At 50.1% G+C, this 23,181-nt stretch overlaps 1 protein-coding gene across 1 annotated transcript in view; it reads right to left on the reverse strand.

The window, feature by feature from the left end:
* CMTR1 (cap methyltransferase 1) overlaps positions 1–23,181 on the reverse strand; it is a 650,563-nt gene that overhangs the window by 452,085 nt on the left and 175,297 nt on the right. Inside the window, exon 8 of the mRNA XM_078647373.1 lies at positions 12,592–12,664. Within this exon, the coding sequence (XP_078503499.1) occupies positions 12,592–12,664 (73 nt within the window). The remainder of the gene's footprint in view (positions 1–12,591; positions 12,665–23,181) is intronic.

The following is a 23,181-nucleotide window of genomic DNA, read 5'->3' on the forward strand; positions in this document are numbered from 1 at the left end:
ATAGTTGGAGATTAAGTGATTTGTCCAGAATCACATATGTTGTGCAGACGCCGAACTGGTTCCCCAGCTCCAAAGTCGCGAGCTCTGGCCGTTGCGCCACACCCTCCTCTCTTCTGCCTTTTGCCTCGCCCTTACTTCCCTCATCATTTCTCTCCTCTTTTCCCCCTCGCGTATCTCTCCCTCTCCATGCGCTCTCCTTTCTCCATGCACGGCCCTCCCTCCCCCTGTTCATTCTCCCTGCTCCTAGGCCCGCTCCCCCGGGTTCCACCCTGCTCGGCCGCATCTGCCTCCAGGGTTGTGCGAGGAGGTCATCAATCTTAGGGCGGACATTTGAGGGGGGCGCTTTCTGGATCTTGAGCCTGAAATACTCGCTATAAGGTACGGATCATCCAGGATGGAACAGTAATGCGAATCTTAAAATGTGACCGATATTTGATGAGCCCCACAAAGTGGAACTCTCTCACTACCTCACTCTCTATCTCACTACCTCACTTCACTCGCTCTCTCTAACTCACTACCTCACTCTCTCTCTTTCTATCTCACTAACTCACTTTCACTCTCTTTCACTACCTCACTCTCTCTCTATCTCACTACATCACAACCTCACTCTCTGTTTCTATCTCACTACCTCAGAACATCCCTCTCCCTCACTACCTCACTCTTTCACTACCTCACTCTCTCGGTCTCTCACTACCTCACTCTCTCTCTCACTACCTCACTCTCTCTCTATTTCACTACCTCACTCTCTCTCTCTCACTACCTCACTCTCTCTCTCTCACTACCTCACTCTCTCTCTATCTCACTACCTCACTCTCTCTCTGCTAATTCAATAGGTCTCGCATATGCAAGCAATTAAGCTATTGCCAATATAAATGACAATGCCATTTATTTAGGGATAAAAAAAAAAAAAAATAACGAGCAATGCCAATAGCTCTACCAATAATATTGCCGAGACCATTGCATTGTAAATGCTTGTTAACAGTGCCATGAGGCAGACATACATGCCCTTATGGCATATATGTGTGCCACATGTGCACCCATGCACTATTCAGGGGTGCAACTTGGTGTCAATGGGACACACTGCCACCCTTGTAGGTCTTAACCCTTTTACCGATTCGGTAGTTCCCATTCATTCCTATGGGCCTCCAGGCCCATAGGAATGATTGGGGAATACCGAATCGGTAAATACCAAATCTGTATTGACCTAATGAACAAGTTACTTACCTTCGGTAACGATATATCTGTAAGAAACAGTAGTTAGTATTAGATTCCTTACCTTAGAATATTCCCAGGCGTCAGTCTGGATCCGGAAACTTTTGCGTAGCAGTACCCCTGCGCGTCGGTAGGCGTCGTCTGCAGGCGTCCCCTGCGGCTCCGCGTCGTCGGCGTCGTGCGCCGTGATGACGTCGCTGGAGTATATAGACGCCGCCTCTGCGCGCTGACGTCAGTTCTTTGCACACAGCTTTTCCGTGCCAGAACACGCAGAGCCATGTGAGAACCAACACTGGTGCCATGTGAAACTAGGGCCCTGAAAGGAATGTCCTTAACCCTAGGTATCAGTTCGCAGAACGGGGGGGATGGGCGGGGCGGTAAGGAATCTAATACTAACTACTGTTTCTTACAGATATATCGTTACCGAAGGTAAGTAACTTGTTCATCTGAAAGAAACAGGTTAGTATTAGATTCCTTACCTTAGAATAGATACCCCAGCAATACCAACCCCGGTGGTGGTGGGTCTGCAAACCAATACAATCCTACACCAGAAAATCCTGGAGGACCGAACGGCCAAAGAAGCCGTCCCTCCGGACTTGACTGTCCAGGCAGTAATGCCTCGCAAAGGTGTGCAGCGAGGCCCACGTAGCCGCCTGGCAAATGTCCTGCAAAGGGACTCCCCGGCCCAGGGCAGTAGTAGCCGCCGTGGCCCGAGTGGAATGGGCCCTCAGCCCAACAGGAGGCTCCTTCCGAGCCAAAGAGTAGCATGCTTTGATGCACAGGACGACCCACCGAGAGATGGTTCGTTTCTGTACCGCCCTTCCCTTCTTCTCACCCACGTAGCCAACAAACAGTTGGTCATCCACCCGGAACTGGCGTGTGCGATCCATATAAAATGAAAGCGCACGTTTTGGGTCCAGACGATGGAGCCGCTCTTCATCTTTTGAAGGATGCAGAGGCGGGAAGAAGGAGGGTAAGGTGATGGACTGCCCAATGTGAAAAGCAGAAACCACTTTGGGCAGGAAAGAAGGTCTAGTCCTAAGAACCACCTTGTCAGGATGAACGGACAAGAAAGGAGGTTTAACAGAAAGAGCCTGGAGCTCACTCACTCTCCCGGCAGAGGCGATGGCAACCAGGAAGGCCGTCTTTAAAGTGAGAAGACGGAGAGGACAGGAATGAAGCGGCTCAAAGGGAGCACACATCAAGAATGTCAGAACCAGGTTCAAGTCCCACTGAGGCATCACGAACGGAGCAGGTGGATACATGTGCGTGATGCCTTTCAAGAATCTCAGTACAATAGGGGACTTGAATAAAGATGGCTGATCAGGTAGCCTTAAGAAGGCGGAAAGGGCAGAAAGATAGCCCTTGATAGTGCCCAGAGCAGAGCCCTGCTGGGCAAGGGAAAGAAGGAAGAGGAGAACCTCGGAAAGAGGGGCAGAAAGGGGATCCACAGCCTTTGCTGTGCACCATGCCACAAATCTGTTCCACCGGCAGGCGTATACCGACTTTGTGGAGGGACGCCTGGCTGCCAGAATCACATCACAGACTTCAGGAGGCAAGTCAAATGGCCTCAACTGTCGCCGCTCAAACTCCACGCATGGAGGTGGAGACTGGACAGGTTCGGGTGGAGGACCGTCCCCTGCTGCTGCGACAGAAGGTCCTCCTGAAGGGGCAGGCGGATCGAGGGACCGACTGACATGCTGAGTAGCTCGGGATACCAGTACCTTCGAGCCCAGTCCGGAGCCACAAGGATAACTTGGGCCCGGTCGCGCCTGATCTTCTTCAGCACTCTGGGCAGAAGTGGTATAGGCGGAAAGGCGTACAACAGACCGCAACTCCACTCGCGCCGAAAGGCGTCGCCGAGCGAGTGCCGTCTTGGAAACTCCAACGCGCAGAACTGATGACATTGCGCGTTCTCTTCTGTGGCGAACAGATCTAACCAAGGCTCTCCCCATTGCAGAAAGAGGCCTCTTGCCACGTCCGAGTTCAGACGCCATTCGTGATCCACCGAGCACCGACGGCTGAGTTTGTCCGCCCTGGCGTTCAGAGAACCCGCCAGGTGTTGAACCGTCAGAGTCACGCCCTGACGTTCCAGCCATTGCCAGAGACGCAGGGCCTCCTGGCAAAGGGTCCACGACCCCACACCGCCCTGTTTGTTGCAGTACCACATGGCGGTGGTGTTGTCCGTGAACACCTGCACTACACTCCCGTTGACAAAGGGGAGGAATGCCTTCAGTGCTAGGCGAATCGCCCGCAGCTCCAACATGTTGATATGGAGCCGGGACTCCGCCGGAGACCAGATGCCTCTGATCTCCGCCTCTCCCAAATGGCCACCCCAGCCCTGGAGGGACGCGTCCGTCACAACCACGTGCTCCGGTTGGGGAAGGGAGAGGATCTGCCTCTGACCCAATCGCGGTCCGTAAGCCACCACTGCAACTGTCTCGCAGTGCCCTCCGAGATCAGGACATGGTCGGAAAGGTTGCTCTGATGCTGGGCCCACTGAAACTTCAGGTCCCACTGCAGAGCCCGCATCCGCCTTCTGGCGTGATGCACCAGAAGGATGCAGGCGGCCATCAGCCCCAGAAGCCGCAGCGTCAACCTGACCGAAACCCGGGATAACGGCTGAAAGATGGGAATCAAGGCCTGGATATCCCGGACCCGCCGTTCCGGAGGATAAACCCGAAACTGCGCCGAGTCGAGAACCGCTCCGATGAAAAGGAGCTTTTGAGAGGGACACAGGTGTGATTTCGGCACATTGATGGAAAACCCCAGCTCGTGCAGGAGGACTGCCGTCATCTGGAGGTGGTGGACGACTGTGTGGGGCGAGCCCGCCTTCCACAACCAGTCGTCGAGGTTGGGGAAGACTGAAACCCCTAACCGGCGCAGATGAGCTGCGACCACCGCCATCACCTTCGTGAACACCCGTGGGGCGCTGGTAAGGCCGAATGGGAGCACGATAAACTGAAAGTGCTCGTGGCCTACCGTGAACCGCAGGTAACGCCGGTGGGCCGGCAGGACGGGGATGTGAAAATACGCATCCTGCAAGTCCAACGCTACCATCCAGTCTTGCGGGTCTAGAGCAGCCAAGACCTGAGCCAAAGTCAACATCTTGAACTTCTCCTTCCGGAGGAAGCCGTTGACGTTCTGTAGGTCCAAGATAGGACGTAGGCCCCCTTTGTCCTTCTTGGGCACCAGAAAGTAGTGGGAGTAGCAACCACACCCTACTTCTGGCCCAGGAACGCCCCCTTGGCCAAGAGGGCCGTAACTTCCTCCTGCAGAAGTGTCAAGTGGTCCCCCGACACACGGTGGTTCTGCGGTGGCATGGCTGGAGGAGAGGTCTCGAAGGGGAGGGAGTAGCCCCTTCGGACGAGCTGCAGCACCCACCTGTCCGATGTGATAGTGCGCCAGCGGGAGTGGTGATGGCGAACCCTGCCACCCACTGGCGTCACATGGGCCTGAAAGCTCGGACTAGGAGGATTTGGAGGCTGTTGCGGGGGGAGGTGTGGACTGACCTCGCCGCTGTCCCCGACCGCCACCACGGCGGAATCCACGGCCGCCACCGCGCTGAGGAGCGTTCTGAGGTGCGTGGCTGGCAGCACGTGTGGGACCGCCCCTTCCGTGGCCACGAAAGGAGCGAAACGAACCCGTCTGCTGGCGCTGGGTCGATAGACCCAAGGACTTGGCCGTGACCCTGGAGTCCTTGAAGCGCTCAAGCGCGTTGTCCGCTTTGTCGCCGAACAGGCGACTGCCATCGAATGGCATGTCCATCAGGGCATTCTGGACATCCGGCGAGAAGTTGGCGGATCGCAGCCAAGCATGGCGACGAATCGCCACCGTCGTGGACATCGCCCTTCCCAGCGAGTCGGTCGTGTCAAGACCACACCGTATGGAGTACCTCGCCGCGTCCCGGCCTTCAACCAAGGCCTGGTTGAGCTTGTCCCGCACCTCCTGCGGGCATTGCGGCAGACACTCCGCGACCGTATCCCACAAAGAGTGGGTGTAGCGGCCTAAGAGGCATGTGGTATTGCAAGACCGCAGTCCTGCACTCAGAGACGAGAAGACCTTTCTGCCAAACTGGTCATATCGCTTAGATTCCCGATCGGGCGGAGCCGTCGGGAATGCGGACTGGGAAGTGGAGGCCTGGATCACCAGACTCTCAGGGGAGGGATGGGTGGAGAGGAAGGCAGGGTCATCCGAACACGGACGGTGACGCCTGGCAACGTTTCGGTCAACAGGTGGACCGGAAGCGGGCCTGGACCAGGTGCCCAAAAGGACATCCCTCAAGGCGTCATTAAACGGCAGCAGAGGTTCCTGTGGGCATGACTGCGGTTTGAATACCTCGGTGAGGATGTTAGGCTTCACCTTAGCGACGGGGAGCTCAAGGCTCAAGGCCTTGGCAGCCCTCATCAGTACCACCGAATAGGCAGCCCCAGCCTCCGACGCCACAGTGGGAGGCGAGACAAACCCAGGGTTAGGCGATTCGTCCAGACCACTGGCATCACCTAAATCACCGACCCAGTCCACATCGTACTGGCATGCTCGTGACAAAGGGTCCTCAGACCCCTCCCAACCCTCTCCATAATCGTCCTCATCGCCATAGTTCGAGTCAACGATATAGACCAGCTCCTCGGAGCCAAGGGGCCCCAACGGCGCCGGACTCGGCGTCGGACGCCGCCGGTCCGACTCCGCGTCAGGAGTCAGAGAGGGAATGGGGGTGGCACCGCACGGCGCCGGAGCCCCGACGCCGGCCGGAACCGACGGCGGAGACACGGCGCCGCGCGGAGGCGGTACCACGGGCTGCCCCGATGGAATCGGCGCCGGAGAGGCCGGTTGACCAGCCGGCGACGACCCTGAAGGGTCCAGCGGCGCCGGGGCCGGAGCCGCCGGCGGCGTCTGAGCACCCGGTGGCGTCGGGGCAGGTGCACCCGAACCGCTCGGGCCCCCAGACGGGACCGACGGGCCCGCAGGCGCCGTAGGCCCCGCCGGAGGAGACATCGCCCTCATAGCCATGAGGAACTCCTCAATCTCCTCGCGCGACGCGCCTTCCCCAGGGACCGACGGGTATGGGGCAGACGGCATCGGCGACCCACGCGGGGGTGGGGCCACCCGAACCCCCGGCCGCATCACGCGGGCGTCGGGGGGAGTCGGGGGTACGGTGACGACGCCCCGACTTCTTGTGTCGCTTACCTGAGGAACCGGAGGAATGGTGACGACTCCCGGAGCGCTCATGGCGGCTCCGCGATCGCTCTCTCGACCGCTCCCTCGACCTCCGGCCGGACCGGGACCGCTCTCGACGCGGGGCCGACACCCGGAGCTCGAGCAGCTTGCGGGACCGCTCCCGCCTAGCCTTACTCGTCAAGGCCCGGCAGTCGACGCAGGACTCCACGTCGTGGTCCGCGCCCAGACACCGGAGGCAGAGTCGATGGTGGTCGGTGACCGACATCATGCGGTCGCACCCGTCGCAACTTTTAAAACTGGGCATCCTACCGGCACCTGAAAGAGTTAGATGTAACAAAAACTTGGTCAAAAGACCGGAGTACTGCTCTTCGGATCTGCGCTAACTGGCGCGGAAAAAAGAAGAACTGACGTCAGCGCGCGGAGGCGGCGTCTATATACTCCAGCGACGTCATCACGGCGCACGACGCCGACGACGCGGAGCCGCAGGGGACGCCTGCAGACTACGCCTACCGACGCGCAGGGGTACTGCTACGCAAAAGTTTCCGGATCCAGACTGACGCCTGGGAATATTCTAAGGTAAGGAATCTAATACTAACCTGTTTCTTTCAGATTTTACCGATTCTGTAAAAATTACCGAATGAATACCTACATACCATTTACCCATTCTAAAATACCGAATCGGTAAATTTCGGTATTTTAGAATCAGTAAATGGTATTTACCTACATCTGGCCCTTAAAGTCTTATTTATTGATTGATTGGACTTTTGTGACCCACCAAAAATTGGCCTTCGATCCACCATTGGACTGCAACTCACATTTGTGGAAACACTGCTCTAAGAAAGCCCCCATGCTAGTGCCCTTGAAAGCTCAGGATCATGTCACCAAATGAGCATAATCTAGGGCTTGCGGTACTGGAGGCAGCAATGCAAGACACCAGGTGGCTCAATGTGACTGGATAGTGCAGAGAGGAACGCAAGAGACTCTGGATGTAATGAAACATGCGCTGGAAGAGAGTTCTACTTTTTACTGACCAAAAAACTGCCTGACAACGAATCAAAGGCCATTAGGCCAGCTGAGGCATTGGGTCCTCATCCACGGATTCAGCCACTGAACCCCAATTTATTGTGCTTGACTGTTTAAATAGATCTTACTCTGCTTATGCAGTCGGAGACGGGTAGTACCTATCGCGAGAGGCAACCTTCAGCACAATCAAGCACAGCCTCGGATCACTGCCAGAGCCTTATAATTCTACATGCTTAGTGACGCACAGAAAAACTCACACTTGTGCATCTCTCTTACGGTCCACAAGCCTACCCATGTATACAAGGATGACTTCCAAAGGCCTTTGATGTGTTAATTTGGCTTTGGTGGGTAGGAGGTTTACAAGTCTTCAGATAGCCACAAATATTATACGCCAACAAAGAATTCTTGTCCTTCATCAGGTCGAACATTGCAACGAGGGACCTAGCTAAGATGTTGACAGAGAAACATCAAAGCCTACAAAGCATCGGGAAGGAAGAAGTCTAAGACTTACATACCACTCCTAAACTGTTGTGACTATAGGGTATATTCAGTGATGAGGCTCATGGAATGCCACAGGGACCAATTACAGGAGGTTTGAGCTGAGTATTGGCAATGAACGGCCAGACGCGACCATACATTACATTATAGATCTATGCAGACTAGATCCTAGATTCAGTCCTGGGGTCTAAACTGAAATCAATTTAGTAAAACCGTTTGTTACTGTAGTGAATTTTCATGAATATAAAGCGGTTTTAAAAGTTCACACTTAGAAACTTTTCAAGGTAAATCTGGCAATGTTATCCAACGGGAGAAAATTCAGGTTGCAGGTAAAGTACGATCGCGTTACTTTTGTAATCCAGTACTGGGCTCTTAACTTAAAACAGGTGTTACAGTATTTCGTATGATTTTTAAAGAATATTTCAAGTTTTCAAAAGTAGACACCTAGAAGAAATTTCAGAGAAAAGCAGACAATGGGTTCCTATGCAGAAAATACAGATTACTAGCAAACCTGGTAAGGATTACTTTTGCAGTTCAGTACTGGGCTACAGGGTACAGTACTGGCTTCTCCCCTACTCACAGGTGAGTACTTCGGAATTCGGGACTCGGCTGATTTTATATGAAGATTTTCAGTTTCCAAAACTTCACACTTTTTCGAGTCAAAATTAGTCAATGTTATCCAATGGCAGGTAAGTGAGTTACCGGTCTTCAGGTGAGTACTTGGCTGGTGAAGTTAAGGTTCTGGGCATAGACTCAGGGGTCCCCCAGGGTCAGGTAAGTACAGTTGGTTCAGCCTCAGCAGCACAGGGGCGGCCGGGTGCAGAGGTAGTTAGGCCCAATGATATCCAATGAGAGAAAGGGGCCTTCGGTTGTCGGCTGATGGCTAGCAAGCCACGCGGCTGTGGGAGCTGGGCTTCTGGTCACTTGCTCAGGGCAAAGGGGGAAGTAAGATAGGACAAAGGTGGCACAGCCAGCGGCACTCGGACGGCTGGGTGCAGGGTGCTTTTGAGCAGTCGGGCGCTCAATGTTATCCAATATGAAAGGTGAAAAAGGAACAAAGGCCGCAGGTTCGGGATGGAGACTCTCCAGGGGCGACCAGCACTTCGAGAGGTAAGTTGGGATCTTGGAGCACAGGTAGGTACCCCAAAGGGAGGCACAGGGGGCTGTAGGGTGCAGGGGTGTCTTTGGGTGTCAGAAAAGCTTACCCTCAGCTGGTCGTGGTTGGGGTGGCCCCTGGTTCTGAGTCTGCAGGCGTCGTCTGGTTAGTCGAGGAGGGTCTTTGGGCACTGGACTTCGGGTCCCAGTCGCCGGGGGGACGTCCTTGTGGTCTTGGTTCGGTTGGGCACAGCCCGGGCTCGGCGGGTGCAGAGTGGGCTGGTCCGGAGCTTCTTGGCTGGCACCAGGGGGGTTGTTGCAGTAGAGCCTCTGCTGATGGGATTCCTAGTCTTTAGGAGGGTCAAGGCAGGCAGGTCCTCTGGGTGTCCCAAGGTTGCTGTCCGGAGGAGTCGCCGGGAGTTAGGTAGGAGCAGGTTCCAGGATCGACAGGCCGGTAGGGCTGGGGCCATGTCAGTTGTTGTCGTCCTGTTGTTAGCAGCTGCACAGCGGGTCTTCTTCCTCTTGATCTTCTTTCTTCTTTTTTTCAGGATCTAAGGAAGGAAGGTTCAGGGACCACCTAAATACTGAATTTAGGGGCGTTACAGGTAGGGCAAGGACAGGACCAATGGGTCCCTATCTGGGGTGAGTACATCCCATAGCCTGCTCCTCTCCTGTGGGAGGGGGGCAGGAGCCTAGCTGGGATTGGGCAGGGCTCCCCATCTACAAGATGGCCAGAGACTGGGGTTGTGCTTCACCTCGTCTCCCCCACCTGAGGGGTGGGGTTGGCACAGGCTGGCACACCTCCCCTCCTCACCTAGTTTTTCCCCACCAGTCTTCCAGCCAGAGTGGGGGTCAGGACTGGTGGGGGCTGGTTGCTGCGTACAGCAAACGGTCTGGGGAAGCTTACAGAGGCGGCATGCCTTTGAAGCTTCCCCCTGCCCATCCTGGGGGAGGAGACCTAGCACCTCGCCCAGGATGTGCATTGTTGCAGGCCCAGGAGAGCGGGGACTCTCCTACCCAGGGGTCCAGCAACATGACCGCTGTGTGGCAGCCTCTGCAGCCACTCAGCCCAGACGTGGATTGTAGGTTAGGTTTTCAGGGGGTATCTCTAAGATGCCCTCTGGTGCATTTTACATTAAATCCCACACTGGCATCAGTGCGGGTTTAATGTGCTGAGAAGTTCAGTTCAGTTCAGTTCAGAAAAAAGTGGGGGCATACCAATGCAAGAAAGATGGCACTTTCTCACATGGTGTCACTGTGTTTTGACGTTAGTACACTGGGATCCTGCTAACCAGGACCCCAGTGTATGTGCTCTCCCCTCTAAATTGACTGGTAAGTACAGTACTTTTTACACACCACAACTGGCATACTTGTGTACCCCTGTAAGTCCCTAGTATATGGTACTCAGGTACCCTGGGCATTGGTACACCAGGGGTCTCACATGAGCTGCAGCATGTGTTATGCCACCCATGGGAGCCCATGCAAATTGTGTCTGCAGGTCTGTCATTGCAGCCTGCGAAAAATGGTGCATGCTCCTATTACTTAAGATATAAGGTTTACCTTATATCCCGGTCACAGCACTTAAAACCTATAAGTCACCCCTAAGGTAGGCTCTGCTGCCTAAGGGCAGCGTGCATAGTTCTAAGTGTGAGGGTGCCCATGCATATGAAGGCACTCCTACAAACCCATAATCCAGTTTTTGGGTTTTGTAAGTGTGGGGAAGCCATTTTAAGATATGTAGTGACCGCTGGCAAACTCAAGATGTCAAGTGCTGCCGCCGACCCCAGACACTGTGTTCTGCCCTCCTACTGATGAGCTTAACTCTGGAAGGGAAAGGCAGAACAAAGGATTTCCTGTAGAGAAGAGGCATAGCCACCTCTGCTTTCGATTTAGGAGTCTCTGGGCTAGGGTGGAGGTGCTTCAGAGCCCACTCTGGGCTAGGGTGGGTGTGCTTCCGCGCACCACCAGTCTGCTTTGAAAGGCACATTTGGTGCCCTCCTTGCATATACCGGTTTGCCACATTTCCGGAGCCCTTGGCTCCCGCTCTGGCGCAAAACCACACAGGAGAGACTACTCCTCTGTCCAGGTCCTCCCCTAGGGAGGTGCCTAGATGTGGCCACTCGATTCTGCCATCTTGAAAGCAAGATAAGCAGACAACCCGATGAGCATCTGACTGGTCAGTGCACCAAAGTTGTGTCCTGACCCCCCTCCCCGATGGGTGGGTCACCGCAGAAGCTGTCCAACTCTTTTCCTTGGTTACTTAAGGGCTCCCCTAAGGGTGGGACCCTAGATTTGTCCTGAACAAGGATTCCTCTGCAAGACTCGTCTTCAGGATCCTCCATAAGACTCTTCTGCTCCTGGACATTGCTGTTTGCTGTGCCGGACTCCAGACAAGACTGCTCCTTGTAGGAAGGCTCCTACTGCAACGACATCTCCGAGCTCTGCAACCATCCTGCAACATCCATGGCAGTGCATCATCCAGAGTCACAAGGACTCTGTGCACATTAAGGACAGCTGGAAGGAATCTCTCTTGGAGAGGAGTCCCTCCCATGCAACCCAGGCACCTCAACATCGACAACAGGTCTGTGATCCTGCTGTCCCACGGACTCTTCAAGGCTCAACAGCACAGGTGGTGGTTTGGAAGTTCTCTCGAGGCCCGACCTATATTCTGTGCAACTTGGAAGATGCATACATGACTGAATAAACACAAAATATTTATAGAAAACAGCAAACGATTAACTAATCTGTTCTAAGGGTGGGGATTGTGCTCCTGCAACTCCTGGACGATTGCAGGTGGTTTGTACTGTGTCCTCTCTCCTCTTGTGCTCCTAAACCAGAAACCATGATTGGGTTCTGCCGATCTGGTCCATGGATTACGGTAGCAGCTGGACTTCCAAAGATCCCTATGGACATCAACGTGCGGTTCAGACACCTATGCACCCAGACTCCCTGGTGTAGGTATCCTTGTTCTCTGGGTTTCCATGGGTGGGGGTGCTCTCCAACCTTTTTATTTCCAACTGGTTTCCTCTGGGCAGGCTACTGAATCCAAAAAACTCCAACTGCAATTTCCCAATTTCTCCTATGGACACTGACCTGGAGTATCACCTCTGCACACAGGCGCCTAGAGGCTATTAGTTACGTACCTGTGGTGGTTCCGTGCATCCCCCTGTCCTCCAGATCCTTGGGGGTTAGTCTTGTTTGGGTACTCACCTCGCATTCTATTCACTTTATTGATATCTCTGGGTAGGAGATATACCAAAGTTGTGGTAATGTTGATGGGTAATAAACACAACAGTGTTGAGGTTCTTTCTTGTGTAATCTTCAATGACTGACTGTGTTGTAAATGCACTCACTTTACACCCTCCTGAATAAGCCTTAGCTACTCTCCACAGCTACCCCTTGAGATCTTTGGTTATCAGGGACCTCTTACACTATTACTAAGGGTTGTCTGGACTCAATGCAGGGTGTATCACCAATAGGTGTACACCATATACTGAGCCAGCCGCCAACAGACACCAGATATTGCAATGATTTAATTGAACCAAGATATAAAACGGATTCAAAAGAGCAAAACACAATTCTTACCCCATGAGTGTCTTTAGGATTGGTAAACATGTTATCAAATACATGGTCGAGGTTGGCCATTTTCATTGCAGCCCTACAATGCAAAGTTAAAAGAAAAAGTAAAGTTAAGCATGAATTTACATACAGCAAAGTCATTGTCTTGACCCAAAATAATTAATGTTCAGCAGGAATAGAGAACAATGTACTCCTCAAACTAGATTTTCTGTAACATTTGCTACATGGCCAATGAAATCTTATGGGGCATTAGTAAATTAATGGATATGGTCAACTATGAGATCTTCTCAACTCAAATGGTCTCTTGTGCGGGACTTTTTCCCCACATGGTATTCTGGGCTGTGCATGGGATGAATATCAAGGGATGATGGACAATCTCTGAAAAGGGTTCAAATCTGTTTTTACCGCTGGAACTCCATATGCAAGAAAGATTGTTCAATCCTGTCGAAAGACCACAACTCTATGCCGTTGGATTAATGATGGTTTCCCGACTATCCCTTCTAGAGCTAGAGAAGCAATACAGGGAACTTTAGGTATGAGACGGACCAGTGTACGCTTATGTTCACAGCTCTCTCAAGACAGGTAATGATGCAGCTCCAGGAGCTAGATAATGCAGTTCTTTCATTCTTCCTTCGCATTGTTAGATTATCTGTGGGTATCTCATGGGCATTCTCAGTCCATTAACAAGTCCTCCAAACTCATTCTCCGGTCAACTAAGCCTTGCACAGGTCTTCCTGGTATCCACATGTCTCCTTAAGGGAGGAAAAGTCCAGTTCCAAGCAAAGCCTGGTAAGCTCTCATTCTGGTGTCAGATGAGAGCAGCAAGGTATCATGCGGAATTCCCAAAACACTTTTTGAGAAAAAGTAGCAGTCTTGCAGGTGTTCGTATCTAGCACCCTCTGACTGTAGCCAATCTACCAAATACTGGCTCCGGAGGTGCAAGGGATGGGTGGAATTAAGAGCTCTGCATCAAGGCTCTTTGCCTTGGAGACTGAAGACTAAGAAAAAGGACAGGCTGGTTGGGTTTCACTTAGGAAGGGCAAGCACTACTCTTAACAAAGTAACGTACTAGCAGCCTCATCCATCTACCAGAATCAACTGATTTTGGAGAGGAGATCATGAAAGTAATGTGTATAAGCAGTTATATACGGACTGGACAAATCCACACTTCCGAAGGAAAACCACCACCTTCGAAAGAACATGTTGGGTCCAAAATGCCTCTATCATTGACCGAATACACATGAATGACCGTGATGAACACAGCCCCACACAAGACACAAGGAAAGGAAGGGTCCTCAGTTAGGGAGGATGCCTAATGACACACATCCTGGAGTACCAATATGCTGCCACCAACACAGCACTATCCCACAGTTCATATTCAGCGACAGTAGTGGGTGCCCTAATGGGGAGTGCTAGTGGTAATTTCTCTGTTAACTAACAATAAAAGAAAAATGTACAAACTCCACCAGTAGGCTTGCATGATTGACAAGATCACGCTCAGAAAAATAGGGACAACAACAAAAAACAAACAGGGCAGCACAGCTACTCCAAGCAATGCACAATGTGTTCATCCCAGTAGCAAGCAAATGCAAACATTGGAATATTGAGTATGCTATGCCTGAAAATGCAGAATTTGGATTAGAAGGTGGTGCTAAGGAGACTTGTGTTTTTTGTCAAAGCACGCCTTGGTTCTCAAGCAATAATGTACAGGAGCCATCACAATCTTTTTTAAGCTGCCATTTTCAGACTGACGAAATAAAAAAATAAAAAACCACATACAAGACTGAATCAACGCAAAATTATTTTCTCTATTAGAACACAGCAAACAATATACTAATCTGTGCCATCACTCTTTCTGGTGGATACTCTACCCCACTGCAGATTCCTCGCCTTTAGACTATCGCCAGGCTGGATCTAGAGAATTCCAACAGCAGTGCTCTTGCACACAGACAAGTGACATCGTGCGGCTCTTGTTGGCTCCATACTACCCTGCAAGTGACAAAGTGGAGCCACATATAAACGTCACCCTGGCACGATGACATCAATTTCTAGCCCCTTTCCATTTCTTCACACTTGGACACAGATCACATTCACAGAAAAACTGTTGGTGATAGTGTGTCAAACTCTAGCTTGTGATCTTTTTAATGTTAAAAAGAGGCCATTCCCCAGAACGGGGAGGTAGCAGAGCAGTAAGGAATATGCTGTTAGATAAGGAAATGTCTCAACAATTCCTCAGGTACAGGTAGGTGGCATTGTGTGGCTCCACGTCAGGCTTGTGCAGGACCAGAATATAACTGCCACCTCCTAGCGTCGATGTCAGTTTCCTTCGGATATCTGTCTGCAGTGCAGGACACAGAGCCCTTAGTAATCAGATTGTGACAGTCTGCAGATCTCCAAGTTGGAATCTTATTTTTATAGACCAGAAGACACCATTCCACAAAACAGTGAGGAGAGTTGGTCTGTGAGAAATCACATACATTTTCAATGTGATCAACTGTGGCGGCTAGATCGGAGTGCACATCAAGAATGTGAGAGCCAGATTTAGGTACCTGAGGACATTGTGAAGGGTTTTGGCTGGAACACATGGGTCAACCCAGGGCCCTTTCAAAAAATGAATCAAAACAACAAAATTGGTGATTTGAAAAGAGCTGGATGATTAGGCAATTATAGGAAGGTTGATAAGACCAATAAACAACCTTTAACTGTTGCCATAGAGAGGCCCTGCTGGGCCAGAGACAAGGAGAACAGAAGAAAATCTGGGCTTGTAAGGGTTGGCTATGTCGCTAAGAACACAATAAAGTTATCCAAATAGGAGGACAGATGCTCGTGGCCAGAAAGTCTGGGTACCACAATCTCCTGTCTCATTCCGGAGCCACTAGGATAACTTGGACCAAGTAGTTCCTGATTTTCTTCAGAACTCTGGGCAGGAGAAGTAGAGGCTGGAAAGGAGTCTTGTGCTCCAGGCAAACTGAAAGGCGGACCAGAGCGAGAGCAGACATCTGTCAAACCCATTACCTCTGGGTGAGGTAGGAAGAGGAGTCTGCCACAGGTCTAATTAAAATCAATCAGCCACCACTGCAGACATTTTGCACTCTTCTCAGACACTGCGGAAAGGTTCCACAAGTGCTGAGCCCAGAGACTTGAGATACCACTGCAGAGCCTGCATGTGCTACCTGACGAAGTCTCCTAGCAGAAGGCGAAGGCCAAGAAGTCTAAGAGCTGCTTTGAGACTCAGGTCAAGGTTTGAAATCCTGTGTTCATTGAAGGGGAAGACTCTGAACAGCATAGTGTCCAGACGTGCTCCAATGACAGGGAGCTCAATGAAAGGAGTCAGGTGTGACTGTTGTCTGGAGGAGGTTTAGGACTTTGAGGTGAGACTGCTTTCAACAAACAGTCACTGGGTATGGGAACACCGGTATTCCAAACCTCCTGAGATTGGCAGAAACCACCATCACTTTCATGAGCACCCGAAGGTCACTGGTAAGGGTGAATCCAAGCACTGAGAACTGAAAGTGCCTGTGAGGCTGCTGAACAGGTATTAGGAAATAAGTGTCATGCAAATCCAAAGTACCCTTCCAGTCTCCCATGTCTAGGGCAGCCAGAACTTTGTCCAGGGTGAGCATTTTGAACTAAACCTTCTTTATGATGAAGCTCAGACGGCGCAGATCCAGAATCTTTGGCATCAGGAAGTGGCAGGTGAAACAGCCAGACCAGACTTCTGATGTCACAACTCTTTCTATGGTCACCTTCTAATAGAAGGTTTGAACTGCCCTTTGAAGAACGGACAAGTGGTTTTCTGGAAGCCTTTGAAGTGTAGGTGGAAAGTAGGAGGGGTGGAAAAGAAGGTGGTTGTTATTATTATTATTATTATTGGGGATTTATAGAGTATGGCGGCCCTAAGGCTTCCCAGCGCTATGAGATCAGTAACTAAGTAGGGTGATGGTGACATAGAAATATTGCTTAAACAGTTAAGTCTTGATCTCCTTTCGAAATTGTAGTTCACTTTCTATCCGTCTACATTCCAACGGAATGCTGTTCCAGAGTCTGGGAGCGGGATGGAAGAAGGCTCTTCTGCCCCATCTTTCCCTCCTGGCCTTTGTTTGTCTTAGGTGTTCTTCCGTAGTTTCGTTTTGTTTTACAGAGTTTTATATATCGCAAACTTGACCCAAATCAGGTATCAGAGCGCTTTACATAGCACCAGTTGCATTACATGAGGACACAATAATTTTTTGCTGTTAGGCACGGGGAGATTAAGTGATTTGCCAAGAATCACAGGATGTTCAGTGGCATTGATGAGACTCGAACCCAGTTCCCCAGATTCGAAGTCCACCGCCCTAGCCGTTAGGCCAACTCCTGTACCCTGTGGAATGTAACCGCCTGATTGGAGTATAAGGAGATATTAACTTCCTGATTTTTTACGGTCCTTTTTTATGGCGTGCTCTGTGAGTAATGATCAAGACTTTTAATTGTATTCTTGTTTCTATTGGCAGCCAGTGGAGGTCCACTAAATGCTTTTTTACTGAATCCCGTGTGGGAATATTGCAAAGCAGCCTGCCGGCTGCATTTTTTGTAACCTGCAGTCTGCAAATAACGTATTTAGGGGCCCCCAAGAACAGTGAGTTTCCCTAATCCAGTCAAGAAGTGACCAGAGAGTGGACCACCGTCTGCATGAGTTGCATTGGCACCCTATCCAGAATTTTTCGTAAGCTTCTCAGTAGTCCAAAACAGGTTGCGACAACCTTCTTGGCCTGCGTTGCCATGAATAGGTCAGATTCAGCCAAAATCCTAGGCATTTTATTATTTCTGTAGGTATAGGTGCATTATCTAGGCTTGCTGGCCAATCTAAATTGGGCCTGGGTATTGGTTAGTTTCCGAGACATAATAGATCTCAGTTTTCTACCTGTTTAACTTTAGGCAGCTTTTCGTCATCCACTCTTTAACTCTTATCAAGCAGGAGGCCATTTTCTCCCCATCTCTGCTGTTTTCCGGGTCGTCGGCGTACGAGGTCATAGATATGTCAAATGTTTGCACAATCTTTGCCAGGGGCTCTATATATACATTAAAGAGGATTGGGCCCAATGCTGATCCCTGTGGTACGCCGCACTTTAACAACATGGTTTTGGAGAGTATAGAGTTTTCTTGTACTTAGAATGTTCTTTCATTCAGGAATGACGACAGCCATTTGAGTGCCCTGCCCTGTATCCCAATATTTGCCAGCCTTCTGCATAGTACTTGATGGTCCTACGTATCGAATGTGGCACTCAAGTCCAACAAGAGCAGCACTGCCGGTTTCCCCTGGTCTAGTGATTTTCTCAGATCTTCTACCACTACCAACAGGGCGGATTCCGTGCTGTGTTGTGCTCTGAACCCCGTCTGAGTTGGGTGGAAGCACTGATCGAGAAAATCAGACCGGTTCCTGTTGACATGTTTTTCTAGCAGCTTGCCTACAAATGGTAGCTGAGAGACCGGATGAAAGTTCCCCAGTTGCCCTCTGCCAGCATTGGCTTTTTTAACAGGTGCTTTGCTTTATCACTGCATGTTTCCAGGCCCCTGGGACTTCGCTCAGCTCTAGGGATCGATTCATCACCCTCATTAGATTTGGTGTAATGATGAGTGCTACTATTCTGAGCATTTGTGAAGTGGCTGGGTCCAGAGGTGAGTAGGACTTCACCTTTTCCATCAGAGCTTCTATATCTTTCTCTTCAATAGGTGGGAATTTGGTGATCACCTGCTGCAGGGGAGCTTGAAGCACCCATTGTTGAAGGAGCTTGAAGCGCCCATCTGTCTGACGTGATGCTTTACCACTTGTGGTGGTAATAATTTAGAAGTCCTCCAAGGATGTATGATTAAACAACGAGTGTCTAAACAACGAATTCCTTAACCACGAAGGTGAAACACCGATCAATCCCAAACCACTACTTATTTAACAACGAGTTCCTGAACCACGAAAAATCGATAAATTGCTCATTACCATTTTGCACCACTATGTTCTTTGAAATACACATTATTTGACATTTAAAAAAACGTAATATTACATTTTTTTTTTTATAAATCATTTTTAGTGAATAATCCTTAAATTAACGTTTTTTCCATTTAAAACTTTTGCCACAAGATGGTAGTGTTGCATCACAATAATCCTAGCTGTTCAGGCCAGTTCCACACAGGTAACGTAGAAACCAACGTGTTAAAGTTACATAAAGATAGTTGTTTATAAGGCTGGATGTTCTTTGAATCTTTAAACAGGCTGCTTTTTCTTTTGGCTGCTCTTAATAAAAGGTATTATGCAAGAAATGATCTTTAAAGCACGCGGGATGTAAGAGTAATTTCTCTTCCAACTACCTTGATAATTTTCTCTTCAAAACCAACAACACAAACACAACATGGAACACAAGTCCCACGCTTTGCTTTGCTATTGAATGCCTGCAGACCGTTTAATCTGTTGCAATTCCACAGTTTCCGCTTTCCTTCTGCCGAGTGAGTAATAGGGGGATATGATTGTGTCTAGTCCATGTGCAGAGAAGAGACTCGTGGTTTTTGGTGCCCACAACATTTTACCATCCTGGCAGGGTGAAGAAACCTGTCTGTGCCCACTTTCCAGGTGCCAAGTAAGTCATAGGGGGCCGCGAGCGTGTATGGTCGGGGGGGGGGGGGGGGGGGGGGGGGGGGGGGGGGGGGCAGGGGAGAGAGGCACTGCTCCTCACCTCTCCTGGTGCCGAGTAGAGACTCGTGGTTTAGGTAGTCGTGGTTTAGAATTTCTCGTTGTTGAGAGCTCGATCTAAAAAAGTCCTTGTCTAGGATGTTTCCCGTCCTCGAAACGGTGAGAGTGCGCTGCTGAGGGCAAATGAAGTGGTTTTGCGGCAGTGTTGGAGCGAAGGGTGAGGGGACTGGCTAGGGGGCATGGGTGATAAGGGCAGGATCCCCGACATTCGCCCCACAGCACAAGGCTTGGCAAGTCTGATGCTGCGGAGGCAAAGTCTGGTGTGGTTTCTGCTGCCTCTGACATCTGGCGTCAGCCTCTCCCAAAGCATTGAAGGGGAGGGATTGCTGGAGATACGGCTGCAGGGGCAGTGCTAGGCCGAAGGAGGGCACTGTTGACTTGCTGTCTCTGAAGCGCTGCCATGTCTCTCCATAAACGGCTTGTCCATAAATGATTGCTTGACGTCGCTTGAGAACACTGTGGAGCTTATCCAGGAGTGCCGTCGAAGCCTCACGCTGGGGCCAATTGCCCTTCCTATACTGTCAGTGGTGTCGGATTACGTATTTGGCTGCATCCTGGCCTTACTAAATGATTGTTGAAGGTTAGCCCAGAGGTCATCCGGGACAGCTTGCAAGATGTCAGCCAACACGCCCCAGAAGTCTGTTCTGAGGTTGGAGACTGAGAGCACAGACTTAAAGTACTTTTACGTCCAGGTGACTTCTCCTGGTGAGAGTGGCCGGAAGAAGGGGAGCCATCTTCTTGCGAGTCTTTTTCTTCGACCTACATGAGGATCTGAAGTGCGACAATTACCACTCCCTAGAGAGAAAACAGTCGCCATCCTGGAGTTCAACTCGGTGACCTTGTGCTTGGCCTTGCAGTACCAGATGGCCTTTGGATTCAAGTCATTGCGGCACAACTGGAGCCCAAACAACAGAGGCTGAACTTGTGAGGGTCCGTGACCGGCATCGGTTTGTGACAATGCTTGCATAGTTTAAAACCTGTCTGTTTTGGGGAAGAATTGTCCCGTGCACACTGAAACAGTAGCGAAAATTAAATTGAAAACAAAAGTCTGTAAGGTGACCGAAATCGAGGGAGTGAGCTCCAGATTTCCATCTGAAAGCGCAGAAAGAAAGGAAATGTTGACGCGCAGAGGTGGTGAGAGTGGTTCTTCTATTGTGACCCACAAAGCCACTTCCAGAGTGGATCTATCCTAACGCAGAACAGCACAAAGGCACCTACCAGCGCTTTATAGAATGGCTGAGAAACATCTCCGGATCCAGTCTAGTGCCTCAGGTTATTCACAAGGGGAGGACTCTGCAGTTAGAAGTATCCATCACAAACTCCTGTTACATACTTTTCCCCTCATAGTTGTGAGAGGGAGTGGGAGCAGAGGGACTTAGAGGCTCAAATCCAGCATGTCTCAATAGTTAACACTCAATTTCAATATCAAGACAGAGGTTTATTAAAATGCAAATACATTGTATCCTTGAAATTAATATAGGTAGCAAAAACCTTTGCAGTCCAATGTCCAACCCCAAAATGTTTAGAAAGCTCCAGCACACAAGGGGCTAGAATTTCAGTACACACTGAGCCCTCTGATCAACATTATCCTACGGGAGATGATCTGGGTCTCTTTTGCAAGCATTTAGGTTTCTGATGAAAAGCAGAAAGTCACTGAAAAGAAACAACTAAGGATAATGGTAATCTGCTTCTATCCTCATTACAGTCCTGAGATAGCCAAAGAATTCAGAGAATTCAAACTGCATCACCCCAAAAGTAGTCCCAGTTGTGGAACAGAAGCACCTAAAACTAGACACTTTCTAACCCTTGCCTGTCCCACCTATAACCAAACAGCAAGATCTGCACTCACTACAACACATCTTTGGTGCACCTGATGATGTCCTTGGTGGCCCACCGTGTGACCAGAAGTGTCCATTTAGGGGCACATTTGATTTACTGTACTCCAGATCCTAGTTAAGGGCAATATGGGCACTTTGGCTAGTGAGATCAAATAGAAGAAAAATAGTGGACCAGTTACCTCTAATGTCCTAAGGATAGCTTTTCCCAAAGGGGCTTTTATGTTTGTATGTACTGGTTGTAGTACAGATTGTCCAGAGGTAGAATACCCAAAAGCCTGGGGTTAACCATTGCCACTCAAGGTAGAACCTGGATTAGTAATATTTACAGAATCGTAAGGGCTAGAAAGATGGTTTAAACTGTTCTGTTAGCTGAACAATCTCCTACATCCTGTAGGACCAGACACCAAGCCAGAGGTGTTAAAGATGGTCTCTCCGGGTGCTTTTGAGCTAAAGAGGAAATATAAGTGCAAGCAATGGAGTAGGCCCTCAACAGTTCTTCCAGTTATTTGGGCCCAACAACTATCTCCGTGGGAATTAGGTCACATTTGGCAGAGACACTGCAGTTCCTCTTGCTGGCAAGGATAATGTTCCACTGCAGCAGGGCAACTCCAAATGCTTTCCATACTTGGGGCAAGCATGGAGGGAGAATTAACAAACAGCAGAGGTTCCATTCTTGGTGCACTGTCTTCCTTCCTTACACAGGTGTTTAATCCAGTGGACGAGATGACCTAAGTACTAACTAAGAGGGACAGAATTTATAACCTTGTGGTTATCCTAATTTAATTTTGGAGGAGCATAATGTAGATGGCCAGACTTCTCAGGCTCCTTACTTGGTGCCCTTAGAAAGGCCAGTTTTGAATGGGTCACGTGTGATGTGTACTATCTTACTCCTGGATGCCCACTGCTAGGTGAGATAGCCACAAAAACGCATACGAGGGAGTGGGGAGTTTCACTCGGGTTGGAGAAGCATACACTAAAGACAAAGGGAATGGGCTGGATATCACCCCCACTCAGCAAGTAAAAAAGTTTCAGGGAGCTGGACAAAGTGCGTACATCCAAACTAAAATGTCCAAGCATAGCACAAAGGTGACCTCCACTACACACACTCGCACCCACACATGCACGCACACAGAATAACTAGCACTCACTCGTCCACTCAAACCACACATCCTCTCACATTCATCCAGTCACCCTTTGTGCAAGTCTCAGACATGGAGGAAACCAAGTGTCACCAGTTATGGGAACTAAAATGAGGTTTTGCAGGGGAAGGCTGATATACAGTATTCACAGAAGGCTACAGGTATAAAATACTGAGAACCTGATCAAAATCACACTGCCACCGCTGTCAGTGAACAGGCTTGGATTGAGAAATAAGTAACTAAACTTTGGTTGTCCCTTGACATTGGAACACAGCGCTGTTGTAGATAAAACTATTGCACACAAGATATGTTCAATAAACTGGCAAGATTGTCAAATTCAGTGGGGGAAGAAATAGGGCTGCCCATAAAAGTGACAAGGGCAGGGTAGCATAGGAACACAAAGCCAGGCTGCAGCCTATTGTTGCAACAGTACCATAGACAGCTCTGCTCACTGAGTGAAAAGTGAAATAAAGTAGTAAAGGTCAAGTCGCAAAAATCCATTACACACAACTACACAGAGAGACATCCTACTTGTTTTTTTAAGGAAAACGAGTGGCTCAATAGTTGTAGTTTTATTGTCAATCTCAGGTACCGGAGAGAGGTTTAAAGTATTACCAGAACTAATCTGGGTAGGGAGCATGATCTTCATTTCTCTTGCTTTACTCATCCTTATTTTAGGTCTCGCCTAGCGTTGCAGCGCATGCTTTGCTCGCAGGCGAGAGATATTGTGAGAGAGCGATTTCAGAAGGGGGCTTGAAGCCCCGCCCCTCCTTTCCATTGGCTGGCATCGCCGTTTATGCTAAACAGTGGCCTGCCATTGGAAAGGAGGTTTTTTTGTTGCCCCCCCTTTCACCTTTTGGGATGGCCCCTCTGGACTGGATCACTTGCTTCACGGTTGTCG

Source organism: Lissotriton helveticus, chromosome 6, assembly GCF_964261635.1.
Source record: "Lissotriton helveticus chromosome 6, aLisHel1.1, whole genome shotgun sequence".
Taxonomy (NCBI): domain Eukaryota; kingdom Metazoa; phylum Chordata; class Amphibia; order Caudata; family Salamandridae; genus Lissotriton; species Lissotriton helveticus.